Consider the following 17,618-nt stretch of genomic DNA (forward strand, 5'->3'; position numbering starts at 1 on the left):
TTAATAATCCTGGAATCTGATGCTGTTCTTTCCCAACCACTTAAAAGATATGTAAATTTTAAATTGAAAGTACATGCAGCTAGTACATTTATAGTTGGATATCCCTTACGACCACGATATCTTGGAACATCTTTACTAGACACTCTAACACGGACATGTGTTCCATCAATAGCACCAACACAATCCTGAAACATTGTTATTTAACATTAATACATTTATTAAGTTTTATAAATATAATAATTTAATAAGTTTTATATGAGTCACAAGTACCTTAAAATAGGGAAAAAACCTTCTCTTCTTACGAATTTCTTGTGGAATTATTTGTCCATTGGGTTGTTGAAGAAAACGATCCTCTACAGTCAATATTGCTTTTAAAACTCTGTGAAAGGTTCTACTTGTGGTTGCGGAAGATCGACGATATACCCAAGAAATAAACCGGTTCTTCTCATCACCCCCTATTATATGTAAAAATCTAGCAACTTGCTCTTCAACTGACATTCGTTGGGTTGGTCGTAGGCCTCCATCACTTATTAAAATTTTACATAACTTCAAGAAAGCTTCTTTATTCATTCGAATTGTATCACGACATTTAGCACGATTAGATAGATCATCCATCACTTCTTCTCACACTCTTTGTCTATGTAATCTAAGCTCCCTACTAGGCAAATTCACATACTTCATCCGCTGATTTTTGCGATGCACAAGTAATACCACAACAAGACAAACTAGTTGAATAGCAGCTAATTGTTGCATTTGTACCCAACGACGAATTTGATTTACCCTCTCAAGTATAGTATTGTCAATCCTTACATGTATTAAACAATTAAGTCATATGAGTAACATATCTACTACTAACAAAATTAACAAAAAAATTGAAGATAAAATCACACACAACCTGTATCATATATGAATTATGATATATCAATACTCAAATTTACATATCATTATTATATATACGTATATAGATACATATTACTATCAAAAACAATAATTTTGATAGGAAGCTAATTTAAATACATATAGGCAGAACTATGTATGCCCATATAGCATCTCTAATTTTGAGAAGAAGAAAATACCTGGCGATTTTTTTTTGCTGGCACTGGGAAGTAGAAGGAGAGACTGTTTTTTGTTGGCACAAGGAAGTAGGACTCCAGAATAAGGTGATTGTGGACTCTTGTTTTTGTTTTATGCAAATAGATATATATGGGTATTTTTGGAATACTAAAATAATTGATACAAAATTGTTTCTCTTCCATATTTTGTAACCAAATTCTATCATATCTTCTCTCCCCTTCTCTCTTGTAAAAAACTCTGGAGCACGGGTAGGAGAGAAAATTTTAAAATTTTCTTCAAGGATCTCTTCTCGGGTGATGTTTAAAAATACATACCCATTTTTAAAACACGTGGCTGAAAATACCGTTTTGGTTACGCATTTTGTAATTGGGTAAGTGTAATACGCATTTGAAAATTGGGTATCCAAAAAATTACTAAAGATACGCATTTGTAGTTTGGATATTACCATTGGGATACGCATTTGCCAAATGCGTATCTTAAAAAAAATAAAAAAAATAAATTGGATATCCATTTGACAAATACGTATCTAGTACAAAATAGGATACCCAAATGGCAAATGCGTATCCAAAACGGTATTTTCAGCCATCCACTTCGAGAATGGGTATTTTCAACCATTTGCACCAAAAAATTGTTATTTTTAACATTTTTCCTCTCAACTCTCCTAATTTTAACTGGGAGGCGTCTCTCTCCCTCTCTCTCTCCTTATTAAATTTCTCAACACAAAGTCCGGCCCATTCTCAAAACCGAATTTAACAATCTTCTTCTGTATGGTCTTAAACCTCTTAAACCCAAACTCTCTCTCTCTCTCTCTCATTAAATTTGATTGTCAAGGAGAGAAAGTAAATTACAATGAAGACCCCAAAATCAAAGAAAGATTCAAAGCCCAAAGAGAAAGAACCTGTAATTCAATTAGTAGTTCCTGTATTTTGTGTTAATTGATGGCTTCACACTTTAGTTTTGTCCTATCAATTATATTTATATATATGCATGTGTGTATTAATTTTGGCCTTTTCGAAAAAGTTCGTTGTTTGTTGTGTTAATTATGTAGCTAGTTAATGATTAAGTTGAAGCTAGGCGTGCAGTTGTTAATATTGTTTCAGTCATTTGCGTTTTTCGAGAGTGTAGTTGTTAACAGGAATGAGAGTTCGTTAACTAAGCACGGGTGTTTGGATTAGTTTTATGATCACTTGGAATGGGAATGTGAGTTTAAGTAGCTGGTTAAACGAAACTTAACTGAACCCCTGGGATTCGTATATCATTCCAGATGTCTATCTCTCTTCTCGGGCAGTCTGGCACTTATTTCAGCTGATATTTTCATTTACTATGGTGATATTTTATTTGAAGTTGTGTTTAATTTTGAATATATTATTCATATTCCATTAATCTGCGTGAGTTTTATAGAATTAATGGATTGTAGAGTACAATGTGTGAGCTTTTGCAATTTCATCCAATCTGTATCACTTAAAATATTTTATGATGCTCATATGCTCGATGGATGTTCTATCTGAGTATTTAAAAAAAATTGTAATAAAAAAATTAGTTTGTTTCAAATTTTGATCTATAATATTTCAAATTTAGATTAGAAAAGTAAAATAAGTTTATTTTGATTTGGATTCTGATTACGATTCCGGAACAAACCAGACCCCATTGATAAACCTGTTCACATATCTGTTTCCCCCATTCCCATTTCTTCCAATCCTATTCCCGATTCTCATTCCCTTTGACGATCCAAATGTGCCATTTTTAAATCCAAATGGAACCTTGAGGTCCTTGACGGTTTTTTTTGTTATGTGCAGGAATGGTCAGGGGATGAAGGTTCTGATGGCAGTTTGAGTGATTCGGGATCGGAGCAAAGTGATTTTACAGAAGATAAGGTACATTGTAAATGCAATGTAAAATTATCTGTTGTGGGGAACTGTTATAGAATAATAAGTTATTTTTGATATTTTGGTACTGAATTGTTTTTTTTTTTACTTCTGAAACCTTGTTTTTTCCATATATATTGATAAACTGGACGGTTAGGTTAAATTGTTTACTTACAGCTCCTGGTTTAGCGAATATTTGATATACTTTTGGACAGTTTTATGTTACTGTATGTGGTTTCTATTTTTCGTGTTGCTGAAAATATTAGGGGGACCTTTCTCCAAGCGATGATGCTGTCTCCCTTGATGAGGAGGACGATGTTGGTCAGGGAAGTGAAAGTGAAAGCGAAGAAGAATCCCATCAAGGAGTTGAAGAGAGTGATTCATCGGAAGATGAGGTGTTTCACATTAGCTTACAATTTTTTTTTTTCTAGTTTAATTAGGTCTTCTGTAACCTGGAAATGAAATACTCCTGGCTATGTATTGAATTCATTATCCTGAGTCCTTCATTAGGTTGCACCAAGAAATACAATTGGTGATGTCCCTCTTTAGTGGTACAAGGATGAGGAACACATTGGATATGATATTACTGGGAAGAAGTTAAAGAAGAAACAGAGACAAGATAAACTCGAACAATTTTTACGTAGTGCTGATGATTCAAACAATTGGTGAGTTATTTATGTAAATGGTGGCGCATATAAGAAATATTAATTTGTAGACAAATGTGTGCACACTCTTATAATTTTTTTTTGCTTAAGCGTTATTTTTATGGCAATTTTTCCATAATTATAATTGCTACAAGGCAGCTAAGAACAGTTCATTTAATTTTTTGAGTTTGTCTAGTGACTGTAACCTCATCTAAACAGTAATATTTATGTAATTAGAAACAGCGTTTCTTCAACTTTGCTTAATGAGAGAATAATAGTGGACAATAAATCGTAAATTAAAGAGGGCGGAAGCAAAGTCAAAACCATCTTTTGTGTCAATTGTTTGTTTACATGATGTCCTTGTATCTTTTGTGTTTATAATTAATAAAATATACTGAGGTTGCTGGACTTTATTCATTGCCAGTCCCAAAACTAATAATATATATGTTAAATTGTACCTATTTTTTTCTGTCCTCTTATCGTTTAGTGGTCTTTAGATAAGTGGTGCCAAATGCTGTAGTTAAAAGCTCCCATAGAATCTAAGCAATCTGTAAGGTGTTTAAAATCTTTTGACTAAAAGTAGAAAAGTTTTACCTATTTAAGAGGAAACAGAAAAGTTAATGTAAACTTCCAAGTCCACAAGTTCCTGCCGTAGAAGCTTCTGAGATAAGTTGGTTTTCTTTGTGTTGATCAGGCGTAAGATCTATGATGAGTACAATGACGAGGACGTTGAATTGAAAAAGGAAGAAATTAAGATGGTTCGTAGATTGCTGAAAGGGAAGGCTCCACATGCGGATTTTGACCCACATGAGGTCTGTATAATTTTTTCTTTGAAGCCCTTATTACTCCAAAACTGTACTCATGCAAAGATGAGTTGTTTTCATTTGATACAGTCATACAGAATACAGATCCTTTAGCTTCTTTTGTTGTGTTGATTGCAGGATTCTATAGAGTGGTTTGCTTGGGATGGTGCTAACCATCCACTTTCAGAAGCTCCGGAACCAAAGAGGCGTTTTATTGAATCAAAATGGGAAAATAAAAAGGTATTATTATCACAACATCTGCTCATTTACTTTGCACGTAGAGAAGATTCAAGAAAATCTTATATATATTTAGGCATAGGGAATAACAAAACAAAATAGTGTGAATTTACTTGATAGAGGACAATAATGACGTCCTGAGGCAACAAAAAAGGAGACAAGGATGAGATAGATGTGGAAAGACAAAAGATAATGATTAGAATTGCACTGAACTAAAATTTTAAGTTATGAATCGTGTATATTGTGCGAAACTGGCTATTCGTATTTAGTTTTTATTACATTACTGACAAGTAACAATTTATACAGTCCTTAAGTCATAATGCGAGTTGCTAGTTTTATAGTTATGATGTTTAGCTACTACATCTACATAATTTATTTATTTTTTCTAGTTTATTTGTGCTTTCATATATCCCATCTTCGATCATAGATATGCTTATCATATAATGATTTAAGTTAGAGCTTTTGGATGAAGTTATAATTTCTCATTGTCTCTTTGTAATAGTACTTTCTTTGACATTTGTATTGATCAAATAAGACCTGAAAGCATTTAAAGGGCTTCTATAACTGAAAAAATAACAAAAAATATTAAAAAGTTATATGTGGTGGTGGCGCGGGGGGGGGGGGAGGGGGGGACTAAAAATATCAAAAAAATGTTGGAAAGTAGTGTGTTGTTCGAACTTCCATAATAGTTAATCTTATGTCTTCTGATTTCTTCCCAAATCCCACTAATCTGCAGGTTGTGAAGTTTATTAGAGCAATTCGCAATGGATGGATAAAATTTGATAAGCCAAAAGAAGAACCAAAAGTTTACAACTTGTGGGGTGATGATCAGGCAGAAAAGGCAGGTGGTTTAGCATATATTCCTGCTCCAAAGCCTCATCTTCCAGGTTTGAAGTTAACAATTTCCTTTTGTATCATTTCAATTCCATTTACTATGAAGATCTGGAATATTTTTCTTCTTGCCTGGTAAAATGGATATTATCGTGGTTATAATAAACTTTTTATTTTCAGGCAACGAGGAATCCTATAATCCTGCTTTAGAATTCATTCCAACACAAGAAGAGTTAGACGCATATCAGCTTGAGTTTGAAGAAGATCGTCCTAAATTTATTCCAAAACGGTAATTAGTATAGGTTATATACTCGTTCTTAATGTCTAATTTTTGAACATCTACCACTATCTTATTTTAATTCTGTTTTTATAGGTTTTTGTCATTGAGAAGTGTCCCAGCATATGAGAAAGCTGTCAAAGAATCATTTGATCGTTGCTTGGATCTATACTTGTGTCCTCGGGCCAGGAAAAAGCGTGTAAGAGGAGGAAAATTCTTACTCTGTACCTTGAACTCCCACATTGCGTTTTAATTTTGATTGAAATCTTGACGACTGTACATTCATTTCATCTTCAGATTAATATTGATCCTGAATCTTTAAAGCCCAAGCTGCCTAGCCGAAAAGATCTCAGACCTTACCCAAGCACATGTTACCTTGAGTACAGAGGTCATAAGGGTCCAGTTATGTCAATTTCTACCGATCCGTCTGGACAATGGATTGCTTCTGGTACAGACTATAGAACCTATGTTTCCCTTTATTTGTTAAATAGAAAAACTTATAATTTAACGGTAATGTGAATAGTATATCTTGCTGTATGTTGAAAGCTGGAAAATAGTGTAAGCTAACCGACAACTGTAAAATGTACCTAATTGGGTCCTTTCTCATTGCTGTGGGAACTTAAATATTATGGGAAGTGCCTCCTTTTTTACATTTTGGTGTGTGAACCGGTTATTACGAGTAACCAAAATTTCTAATCCATAAAGGGTCAAGTGATGGAACTGTGCGTATCTGGGAAATTGACACTGGAAGATGTCTTAAGATCTGGGAGCTAGATGAAGCTGTAAATTATGTGGCATGGAATCCTTCTCCAGAGCTTCCGATTCTAGCAGTTGCTGTGTAAGACTAACTTGCATGCGTGTGTGTGCGTATATATTTGTTTTATGTTTCTTACAACTGAATAGGTATACTATGTTGGCGCAAAACAAATGCAGGGGGGCAGATGTTTACCTTCTGAATGCCGGGTTAGGAAGTGAAGAGCAACATAAGATTGAAGAACTTTTGCATGTTGAAACCCCTGCAGCACCTGCGGCAAATGAATCTAGTCTGTTTAATTTTGATACGCTGTGATGGCTTTATGTCTTGTGTGTAGTGACTGATGTTTGATAATTACATAATTTATGTTGTATAGGTAAAGGTGCACCGGGAGTAAGTTGGAGTCAAGATGAAAAGCAAAAGGGAATTAGGTTGAAGCACGCAAAGGTACTTCCGTACTATTCTCCGTGATGTTTTAAGTAGTGCAGTTGTGTAAAATATTCCTTTGTAATAGAATTATAGAACTTCAAGTAATTTAAATTTCATGCTTTTTACTCTGCAGACTGTGTCTTCAGTGGAATGGCACCGGAAAGGAGACTATTTCTCCTCAGTAATGCCATCTGATATCCTTCTTATTAGTTTTGGCGTTTCTTATTTAAGATATTAAATGAAAATCCAAGGAAAATAAATAAATTATGAACTCATGATTTCTGCTCAAGCTTGTGCTTTCATTTCATTGTCTTGTTCATGTCTGTGACCTAGACAGCTAGACTATCACATTTTATAAACACCTTAGATTATGCACTTGCTTACGGATGATAACCTATATGCTTTTGGGTTTGGTTCCTGCATGATGTAGGTACTTATGTAAGTTTCTTCATGCATGACCTGATTATGTGGACATGGGCTCAATGGTGCCATTTTTTTAGGGTCCTAAATGCAGGATATGAAGGAAGGTGTTTGTAATGTCATAGCATTCCTTAGGGGGAGTTCCCTTTTCAGCTTGCAGAGCTCATTTATTTCACATGATTTTCCTACGGTCATTAAAGTGATACCACTTTTCAGTATTATGTGCTATTTCTTAACTTGTTCAATACCAGAATCTAGAGCAATTTCAATCCACCAGCTTTCGAAGAAAGTTACGCAAAGAATACCATTCAAGCTGCATGGATTGCCTGTTTCAACATCCTTCCATCCGAGTAGATCAGTTTTCTTTATTTCAACGAAAATGAGTGTACGTGTCTATGATTTGCTAAAGCATGAGCTCATTAAAAAGCTTGAAACTGGTCTTCGTAATGTTTCTTCTATTGCCATTCATCCCGGTGGTATGTTACCTGTTTCCTGTTCATCTCTAGTTGCAGTTTTGCCTTACGTCGTATTATAAGCCAATTTTATGTGCGACGATATTCATCCTGGTGGTATGTTAATAATTGGTATGCTCTGCTCTTGCAGGGGATAATGTCATTGTTGGTAGCAGAGAAGGAAAATTGTGCTGGTTTGACATGGACCTTTCATCTCAACCTTACAAAATCCTCAGGTATGCATCTCGTTCTTGACGTTCTACTGTTTCAATATATTCTGTTGCTTCATTTCAGAATATTATATCAGGTATTTTTAGAATCTAGATAATTTAATGAAATATGAAGTGGAAGGTCACTTACAACTAGTAATTAAGTTTTTATACATTTTTGTTTTTGTTTCTTTTAGAATTATATAAACTAAGGTGAAGCTTTGAAACATGTCAATTGTCACCCTGCCCTGACCCTAATTCATACTGGGTTTTCACTAGGATTATAACCGAAAAAATTCTTTGAAACGGAATCTTGGGATTACCTTAAAATAATGTCTTTATATAGTAAAAAAATATGATTTAGGCTAAGGTACATAACATAAGCACAACTTTATATGTACTTTTTTCACCCTGTCATTGCAGCACAAGTCTTGAGATCATCAGAGTTTCTTGCCCATAAAATTTATAAGCTAGGTGTGTCTGGGTAGCGAATTGTTGTTGAATAGTTTAATCCATACCAAGAAGATCATTGCATTTCAAAGATATTTTCTGCAATGTAAGAAGTATACCTACATAGTCAGGATTCAATTATACCAGTGTTGGCCCGTTGCTGTTCCGCTTCAACTACATAGCTCTCTGGTTTTTCGTGCCTGTTGCTGCTTCAGTGAATAAAGGCAAATTTACCATAATGTGAATTATAGTATTGTAAATAACATGGGCAAATAATTTTTTGATTCAAGTCTTTGATAACCAACTCTAGTTGAGTAAATATTGGCATGAGATTTGTTGCTTTGGGGAAAGGATCTTTGGGGAGTGATTTGATATTTTAGTACTTCGGATTAGCTCTCTTTGCGGCTGTACTCAGTTAAATAATTATATATATATATATATTAACTTAACTGCTGAGACAAGTATAGCATTATCGTAGACTTTGAGATACGGATACTCATTATTATAATATATGGATAATTGATTGAATCTCTATGCATAGAGACATGTTTTTACCTGACTGAGAAGAAGTACATTTAGTTGCACAATTCGTTTAGCATATGGCTCAAAATTGCGTGTAATATCTGGAACAAACTAAATTCTTTGATCCGAAAATGTTATTGTAAGATACTAGCCTGCTAGTGGTATAGAGTGAATTCACATACATCCTTCATTTTTGTTAAAAATATTTGTTAATGCTGGGCGGATCTCCCTGCTTCTTATTTTTGAATATATAGGTGTCACCCAAAAGACATAACCAGCATAGCATATCATCGGAGCTATCCTTTATTTGCATCATGTTCTGATGACGGCACAGCGTATGTATTTCATGGCATGGTGTATTCTGATCTAAATCAAAATCCTCTTATTGTTCCATTAGAAATTCTTCGGGGACATCAAAGCTCAAATGGAAGAGGTCAGTGCTCTAGTTAATGGCTTAATGCCTCCCTGCTTGTTATGCTAACTGTATTCGTACTTAATTCGTTTAGAGCTCCAAGTATATAATACTATATCGAAGAAGAAATGTATTCCTGAAAATGTTCATCAAAGTTTTGCATGCGATCAGGTGCATCTGCTGAGAGCCATATTTTTACGTAAACAATTTATCCAGTTTTAGTGAATCAAAATTATAATCTTATACAAGTATACATATATTGTGTGTACAAATAGTTAACATAACATTTAAACAAAAGAAAAAATAGAAAACAGACTTGAACTGAGATAGTGACCGACCAATCGGCCATCTTATTAGCGCTAATGAGTGTTATTATTGAATTTGTTTTAGTTCTTTTTGCTGCTCGAATCATCTATCTATAATTTTTTTTATATAGTTTAGCACCCATATATTTGCAACTCCTGAATTATTTGATGCGAGTCATCCTAGTAAAATCGCAGCAAATTGCTGATGTTTGGTTAAATATTCTTTCAATTTTTTTATATGATATTTTAGTATGAAGCAAGGATACGGGTGCAATAGGATTGGTGTAAGGCAAATATGAAGATATGGGGATTTAGGTGCGGGTGGATATGGCATATATAAAAACCCAATAAAGATGTATATGAAATGTTATGTACTTAATTTTAACACATACTGCTTTCTTTCAATAAATCAACACTTAGCAGATGAATACATATCCTACTGATGCAAAATTTATAATTAGGGAAACAAGAGGTAAGGTGAGAATTCCTTTAATAAAACTTGAATAAGCTCATGGGTGGTAAAAACAAGGTGTTGAATAGTTGAACAGTATGTGTTTGTAAATAAAATAACAAAGATTGTATATCAAAAACATACTTGTAATCAAATGTAGTCATCAATCTCAAGAAATACAATTGCAAATCATTAAATTAAATTAACAAGTACATTGACTTTAGCTTTTATTTGCGTGATTTTAGGTTATGTTATAAATCAAAGTGAACAAAATCTTACATGTATAATTATTTTAAAGTGTGTAGGGGTCATGGATTGCAAGTTCCATCCAAGGCAGCCCTGGTTATTCACCGCCGGTGCTGATTCTGTTATCAAGCTTTTCTGTCACTAAGAAGCCTGCAACAGGCCAATGTATAGGAAAACAGGAGATTTGATTTTTGCTAAACTGAGTTGTCCAAACTCAGGAGTCACAACCTGATAAACATGCAACAGGCACGCAAGGTATGTCTTATTACGTCCTGATGCTAGTTTGAGCTAACCGGGCCTTCCAGATGATTAGTTGTTGTCATACAATGTAGAACCATGTGCTGTTATCAAGTTAATTTTGATTGCATTTTCTGGTTCAGTTTTAAAGTAGCTCTATTTTTGTTTATTTTCTTTTTAGATTTGGGATTACACTATCGTATGTACTACTTTATTTTATCATTATGTATTGATAGCTTTATTCAGTGATTGTATGCACAAGACTTGGGCTCTGTTTGGGATTGCTGTTAAAAATTGTTGTGCTGTTAGAAAAAGTGCTGTTAAAAAAAGTGCTGTTGGAAAAATCAGATGACTGTTTGGTAATTGTTTTGATATGTATATGTTTTGATGCAAAAAATTAAAAAATAATAATGATTTTGGTAAGGTTTGATGATGAAATCAGCATCTGCTTCCCACAAAAGTTGAAAAACAGCTTTTTCTAAAAGCATGGGGGACTTACTTTCTCTAACAGTAGCTTTTAAGCCAAAAACATTTTTCCGAAAAGCAGCTTTTGAATTTTACCAAACAGTTTTTTAACAGCTTTTCAAAAGCTCAGCAACAGCAATACCAAACACACCATTAAGTGCATAGATTTGGAATATAGTTGCAAATTTATTTGAACCTATACTGTGATTAGCGAGATTACCTGGTTTAATTGTTCACAACTAATATCAATTGAGCTCTTTATACTTTAGATTCTGGGCTCATATATTACCAACTGTTGTAATAGTGCTAATGAAAGTGAATTGTATGAGCATAGTATGTTCATTTTATCTCAAGGCCACTTTCTTTACTGGACTTGATCCAACTACATAATACATGTATAAAGTAGAAATTGTCCTGAAGGTATGTTTTGCCCTGGTATTTCCATTTCTTCAAAGCCTTACATCAGCTCTTCAAGTGAACCACTCGAAAGCTGGAGAAGTAGTCGATGGCTAGACGTAATGAAATTATATGCTAGTATATTTTAACTGTGGCTTTGCCCGAAAGTCCATTTTTAAGTTGAGAGTAAATCACTAACAACCCATCTTTCCGAAAAACATATGCCTTGTATAAAAAAATTTGGAACGTTGAACGTCGAAGTGAATCTTGAGATCTTTCCCGATCTGCTCAAGAGATGAATCTCGTGATCTTTCCTGATCTGCTCTATCATATTTGCTATGTTCTATATTATTCAAGGCACAAAACAAACTATTTCTGCACACCCTCTGAAGGTGAACTCAACAAATTGTGCATAATTTCGAGATAATTTCATGCTTAAATATTTGGTTTTAAGTAATGATCTTGTGCACATTCTAACCAATGATCATTAATAAGCTAAAGCTGTCATTTTCCTTTTGTATTTGGGTTCTGATCTGATCAGAGAGAACATATTTAATCAAAACAGCAGAAAAATGTGAAAATACATTGTAGTCCTAGTCCACACAATGTTGCCGTAGCCGTCTTCATTTCCAAGAGCTTTGTACAGTCCAAACACCATCCATTTGTATTCTATATATACTGCAACATTCAGGTTCATATCCAACATCAACGAAAACAGTAAACAAGAACTTACCGATACCCAATGGCCTCGCCAAAATCAATATTGAACCACGTTTTCTTACTAGTATCGGCTTTTGCAGTTATAGAGATAGCAATGGCAGGTGATCCAGACATCCTTACAGATTTTGTAGTCCCAGCAAATCTGACCTCAGTCGACGGGAACTTCTTTACGTTCACTGGCCTTAGGGTACTGGTCGGTGGGCAAACACCACCTGGTTTCAAGATTTTTAAAGCAAGCATGGCTGAATTCCCAGCTCTCAATGGCCAAAGTGTTTCGTATGCTGCTCTTCAGTTCCCTGCAGGCACCACAAATCCTCCCCACACTCATCCTCGTGCATCAGAGCTTCTTTTCGTTGTTGATGGAACTCTAGAAGTAGGCCTGATTGACACGACTAACAAGCTTTACACTCGAACACTTCAAACTGGTGACATGTTTGTGTTTCCTAAAGGGCTTGTTCACTTTCAGTACAATGCTGATCCAAAAAAGTCTGTTTTGGCAATCTCTTCATTCGGAAGTAGTAGTGCAGGAACCGTTTCAGTTCCGAGCACAGTTTTTGCCACTGGGATTGATGATAACATCTTGGCTCTATCGTTTAAATCCGATGTTGCAACAATCCAGAAGATCAAGGCTGGTCTTGCCCCTAAGCCATGAAAAGTGAACACATTGATTTATCGTATTGAATGTTATTCTTTCACCATGTATTTGCAATTGTACTTCTTTAATTTTTTTAATGATTAACAAGTCTTCCCAACAAAAATTTTTAACTTTTAGGCTTTTACTCCAAGTTGTTCGTTAGAAAAAGTTATGAGATTTTGAGATCATACGATGCCATGAAGGCAAATTAAATCTAAATGAGATTTTCTTTTTATGAGCCTAACAATAAGTTTTATGCTTTAATTTGAGGTTGGGCTAATTTCCTCAAGAGCACAGTAAGAGTGAACGGGCTAGTAATTCACCTTTGGGAAAACTAGTTCCTTGCCTGTGTTCATAATGGAGAAGTTGACATAGGGAAAATAAATTGAATTGTCTCTTAATTATTGTTATTTTAGTATTTAGGTCTGTCAATTAGGTCATTTAATTTTTTAAATTTTTTCTGATTAAGTCCCTCCATTAAAAAGATTCTAATGGCCGTCATAATCGTGCTCAAAGAAATTTGGTTACCAGAATTTTTGGGAAAAATCCGGCCAAGCGTAACACACCTCGAAATTAGGTTCACAATTAAAAGATTTATACATATGCATAAAGGGGTCGATTAAAGGTTTTTCAGTCAAAACACAAAAATTCCGGTGAATAATACAGTTCGGTCACCAAAAATTTGAAATTACACCAATTATAAAATCTGAATTTAGAAATAAGAAGAGTTTGATCTGGATTTCAGTTTGGTTATTAGAAATTGTGATTTGGAGCTCAATAAGACCTTCAACCATATCTTTGATTCTCTGAATAGGTCAAGAAGTTGAAAAAAGACGTGTGCCACGTTAGCAAAAGTTGAGAGACGATTCATTTATTTTATCTTAACCTTTGACTATGTTATGTTACTCGGACTTCACCAAAATGACCCCCAAAATGACCCATACAGAACTAAAACTTCTTTATGTTTTCTGGCCAAGAATCAGCCAATATCAATGTATGCAGCGAGGGTAAGATTGAATAAAATTTAGGAAAATGGTGTATATGTGCAAAGTACAAACTTAAGAGGCACAAAGTTTAAAGAATAACTAAATTAAAAACATAGAGAAACAGAAAAAGAGTAAGTAATCCAACAACATGTGATAAATGCTAGATGGAATAAAAACTACATCTTCATAATATTCTCATAGGTTTTTACACAACTATTAGCAATTCAACATCAAAAACAAAGGAAAAACATTGTAGTCCACAATGGTATGTGATCCATGTGCAACAACAACTAGAGCACAAGAATGAAAATCAAAATTTGCATACTATAAATATTTGCCTCACGCGGGTTTGTAGTCAAAACATCGAGCAAACGAGCCCAAATTTTGTAAATTCAATCTTATAAGTTGAGATTACAGATACCATGGGATCATCACCAAGATCATATTTCAATTTGTTCATTTGGTTGGTAGCTTCTTTTGCCATTGTCGAGATAACAATGGCTGGTGATCCAGACATCCTCACTGATTTCGTAGTTCCATCAAATGTAACCACAGTTGATGGCAACTTATTTACTTATACTGGTTTGAGGGTACTTGTTGGTGCAGAAACACCACCAGCTTTTAAGGTTTTAAAAGTAAGCATGGCTGAATTTCCAGCTCTAAATGGTCAAAGTGTTTCATATGCTGCTCTTCAGTTCCCTGCAGGCACTACAAACCCTCCTCACACTCACCCTCGTGCATCCGAGCTGCTTTTCGTTCTTGATGGAAGTCTAGAAGTTGGCCTTATTGACACCACTAACAAGCTATACACTCAAACTCTGCAAACTGGTGACTTGTTTGTTTTTCCCAAAGGACTTGTTCACTTCCAGTTCAATGCTGATGCGCAGAAACCAGTTTTAGCAATTTCTGCATTCGGAAGTAGTAGTGCAGGAACTGTCTCGATTCCAAGCACTGTTTTTGCAACTGGAATTGACGACAATATCTTGGCCATCTCTTTTAAAACTGATGTTGCAACTATTCAGAAAATCAAGGCTGGCCTTGTCCCTAAGCCTTAAAAAGTGTGCACCTGCAGAAAAATTGTTCTTTCATCTTGTACTTGCATTGGGGAACCTATATGTTGTACTTCTACAATTGTTTTTGATCAATAAAAGACTTCCATACCAGAATTTTATTTCTTTGCCTTTTTTTTCTACGTTGTTTGTTACAAGAAAGTTATAAGATTCAGGAGTCCTACCTTCAATATTCCAAAATGATCATGGCCAATATAACAAAACTCAAATTATTAGAAATATATAGAAGGCCGGGAGTTCCTAAAAGCTGCACTAGAAATTACTTTGAGACAATTTATTTATTAAAAATTATTTGATCACCCTTCATAAATATTAAATTTAATAAAATATATTAATTACATGTAGCTCATTGATTACTTAAAATTATATACTTATTACTACTCCAAAATTGTATATTAATAACTTATAATTACATATGTATTTTTGAGAGCTCATGAGATTGAAATTGCAAGTATGTCAATCTTCCTATCAGAATTCCTATGGAAAATAAGGGTGGAAAATCGTACTCTGTAAGTTCTAGTTTTATATCAAAAGTAAATACACTATACTTGAATTTCATACATCTTAATATTTATCTTTTATCTAGGCTTATTAGTAGACTTGAAATTGTTCCTAAGAATCTTACTCATAATTTGGGGGAGATTATTAACAAACCTACTCAAGTGATAATGTCACTTTACATAGTCAAATAGATTCTACCATTTGGATTAAGTGATAGGTTGTAATTTACTTATCTTTTACACTTTTCTAGAGACCTCAAATGTTATAGTAGTTTAGGGATTTCTATGCAACATATTCTGGTAAATATTAATCATAAAATAAATCAATTTGGTAGAAGTTCGATTAGGTAAGCTTTTTAAAGATAACAAGTTGCATAAATTTCTCTAAGTTAAATATCGTGAAGTCCAGAAAAGCTATGTCGTGAATTCCACCAAATCCATATAGTGAAGTCCAGTTCAAAGCCATATTGAGAAGTCCAATTTTGTACTAGATCGTGAAGTCAAAAATGATGTTATATCATGAAGTCCAGTATTACACCATATGGACTGAGTTCCACTTTCGATTGCTAACGATCAATTGACAAACGTAGGTTTCTGTAAATTCCGGCCCGATCGATTGATTGGTATAACGACATACGGGGAAGAAGTCCAAAATTATACTAGATCATGAAGTCCAAAATGAACTATATCATGAAGTCAAAGGAAATCAGAGTTAACGATATCTTTACTTAGTCATTTTACAATAAGACAAATGAAGGTAAAATTTTCAGAAATGAAGAAACAAATCACTACAACACATTATAAATAAAGATGATCCATGAACATGTGTCAAATCTATAGCTAAATTGGTGAAAAAAGAAAAAAAAATGCACAGCTAAAGTTCAGGGGCGTATAACAGAATCAAAGTGGCCCTCATAAAGTTTTAGCATGTCTCCTTGCAGATAGGACAACTTACCGTAAATGTGTGTGCATAATTTGTAGTACATTGCTTTATTAATAGAGCACACACCCCATATTTAGTAAGTGTGGAACAAAGTGATTTTCAAGTTGTAATTTTCTTTTATTTGCAAGCCAACTCGAGAGTATTGTTCTTGAGTAGAAGCCAAGAAAATACTATTATTTAATTGGAATTGTAGTATTAGATTACTTCAATTTATATAAAGTAAGCTGGATAAAATTTATCGTGTTTGCACTTGTTTGATATCTACTTTGATATTTTGCATTCTGAGTTTTAAGTTTAAAAATTAAGTAAAGAACAGTTTTTTTGAAACTAGTCATTCACCCACCCATACTCTCCCTTATTTTGGGATCCTTGTTCTTTAACATATACTTATAGTTTACATCACTCGTTTACACAAAAGTAATCCTTCTGATCCTATTTAGCTTTTTTCATACACATTATGATGGATAGATATTTCAAAGCATATCTTTTTTAACAAGGGTCACACAAAGCAATCACTGGGTTAACGAATGCTTAGTTGTGATGAAACAAGTGATATAAGCATAACATCATAAATCTCCATGAAACACTAGTATAGAACCTTAAAAGTGTACCTCTTCCACTAATAGAGAAAAATCCATGATTTTGACGGTGATACTTCTTAACAACTTCTTCATAGTAGGAAAATAAATATCACCAGTAGCAAATACAAGAGTAGACTGAGGTACCTTTAATTCAACATTGTCGGTCTCAACATTAGCATTTGCCATAAGAGCATAATTGATCCCATCAACTGGGTCTGATGAATCATCTTAGTTTTTCTTATTTGAGATCAAAGCTTATTTCTTCTCAGCTCTGGGTTTTCTGCAGTCAGCTGCAAAGTATCCAAGTCCATCATAGTTGTAACATCTCTCTTTTGACTTATCAGGTTTTCCAGATCTAGTTTCCTTCCAATCAGTATCTCTTCTGTTGTTCCTCTTATCATAGTTTGAGGAACTGGAACCTTTTCTGGAAAGTCTTCTCCCTTTCTTGAAGTTTTTGTAGACCATCTTCTTGAAACTTTTAACCTGTAGGGCAACCATTTGATCCGTATCTCCATTGTTGTTATGATCACTATCAGTATCTGATTTAGTATCAGGATTTGAGTGATCATCAGAATTTGATGATTCAGTATCTGACTTAGCAATCATGACTTTCCCTTTGGAGTAGCTTTTCCTCCTAGCTTTCTCCTTTGGCTTCTCCTCAACTTTGAGTGCAACTGGTCTAGCTTTTGATACTTTCCTCTTGCT

At 34.2% G+C, this 17,618-nt stretch overlaps 3 protein-coding genes across 4 annotated transcripts; all 3 read left to right on the plus strand.

The window, feature by feature from the left end:
* Nucleotides 1-1,803: 1,803 nt before the first annotated feature.
* LOC141663609 (ribosome biogenesis protein BOP1 homolog) lies at nucleotides 1,804-10,863 on the plus strand. 2 transcript variants are annotated; one of them, XM_074469395.1, is made up of 17 exons: nucleotides 1,804-1,974; nucleotides 2,871-2,948; nucleotides 3,206-3,334; nucleotides 4,278-4,395; nucleotides 4,525-4,626; nucleotides 5,360-5,510; nucleotides 5,635-5,743; nucleotides 5,828-5,930; nucleotides 6,029-6,179; nucleotides 6,437-6,569; nucleotides 6,665-6,774; nucleotides 6,862-6,932; nucleotides 7,048-7,108; nucleotides 7,583-7,810; nucleotides 7,938-8,022; nucleotides 9,222-9,400; nucleotides 10,441-10,863. In XM_074469395.1, exons 3-17 carry the CDS (start codon nucleotides 3,225-3,227, stop codon nucleotides 10,524-10,526), a joined length of 1,797 nt encoding a protein of 598 aa, XP_074325496.1. In that variant the 5' UTR covers nucleotides 1,804-1,974; nucleotides 2,871-2,948; nucleotides 3,206-3,224; the 3' UTR covers nucleotides 10,527-10,863. The 2 variants fall into 2 exon arrangements, with proteins under 2 accessions (XP_074325496.1, XP_074325497.1); XM_074469396.1 differs by lacking the exons at nucleotides 1,804-1,974; nucleotides 2,871-2,948 and adding an exon at nucleotides 3,450-3,604 and having other exon boundaries at nucleotides 3,201-3,334.
* A 1,117-nt stretch (nucleotides 10,864-11,980) lies between these two features.
* Nucleotides 11,981-12,887, plus strand: LOC141663611 (germin-like protein 9-3). The gene has a single exon (XM_074469397.1). It carries the CDS (start codon nucleotides 12,222-12,224, stop codon nucleotides 12,849-12,851), a length of 630 nt encoding a protein of 209 aa, XP_074325498.1. The 5' UTR covers nucleotides 11,981-12,221; the 3' UTR covers nucleotides 12,852-12,887.
* A 1,316-nt stretch (nucleotides 12,888-14,203) lies between these two features.
* LOC141668663 (putative germin-like protein 9-2) lies at nucleotides 14,204-14,920 on the plus strand. Its single transcript, XM_074475634.1, has one exon. It carries the CDS (start codon nucleotides 14,242-14,244, stop codon nucleotides 14,872-14,874), a length of 633 nt encoding a protein of 210 aa, XP_074331735.1. The 5' UTR covers nucleotides 14,204-14,241; the 3' UTR covers nucleotides 14,875-14,920.
* Nucleotides 14,921-17,618: the final 2,698 nt, after the last annotated feature.

The sequence above is a fragment of the Apium graveolens genome, chromosome 6 (assembly GCF_009905375.1).
Source record: "Apium graveolens cultivar Ventura chromosome 6, ASM990537v1, whole genome shotgun sequence".
NCBI classification, from domain to species: Eukaryota; Viridiplantae; Streptophyta; class Magnoliopsida; order Apiales; family Apiaceae; genus Apium; species Apium graveolens.

What these genes read in the sequence shown, in the direction of transcription:
- LOC141663609 (XM_074469395.1), top strand. Translation starts at nt 3,225, where the DNA reads ATGATGCTGTCTCCCTTGATGAGGAGGACGATGTTGGTCAGGGAAGTG. An exon ending in TTAGGTTGAAGCACGCAAAG is followed by an intron (nt 6,933 to 7,047) that starts GTACTTCCGTAC and finishes TTTACTCTGCAG; the next exon opens with ACTGTGTCTTCAGTGGAATG. An exon ending in CAACCTTACAAAATCCTCAG is followed by an intron (nt 8,023 to 9,221) that starts GTATGCATCTCG and finishes TTGAATATATAG; the next exon opens with GTGTCACCCAAAAGACATAA.
- LOC141663611 (XM_074469397.1), top strand. Translation starts at nt 12,222, where the DNA reads ATGGCCTCGCCAAAATCAATATTGAACCACGTTTTCTTACTAGTATCG.
- LOC141668663 (XM_074475634.1), top strand. Translation starts at nt 14,242, where the DNA reads ATGGGATCATCACCAAGATCATATTTCAATTTGTTCATTTGGTTGGTA.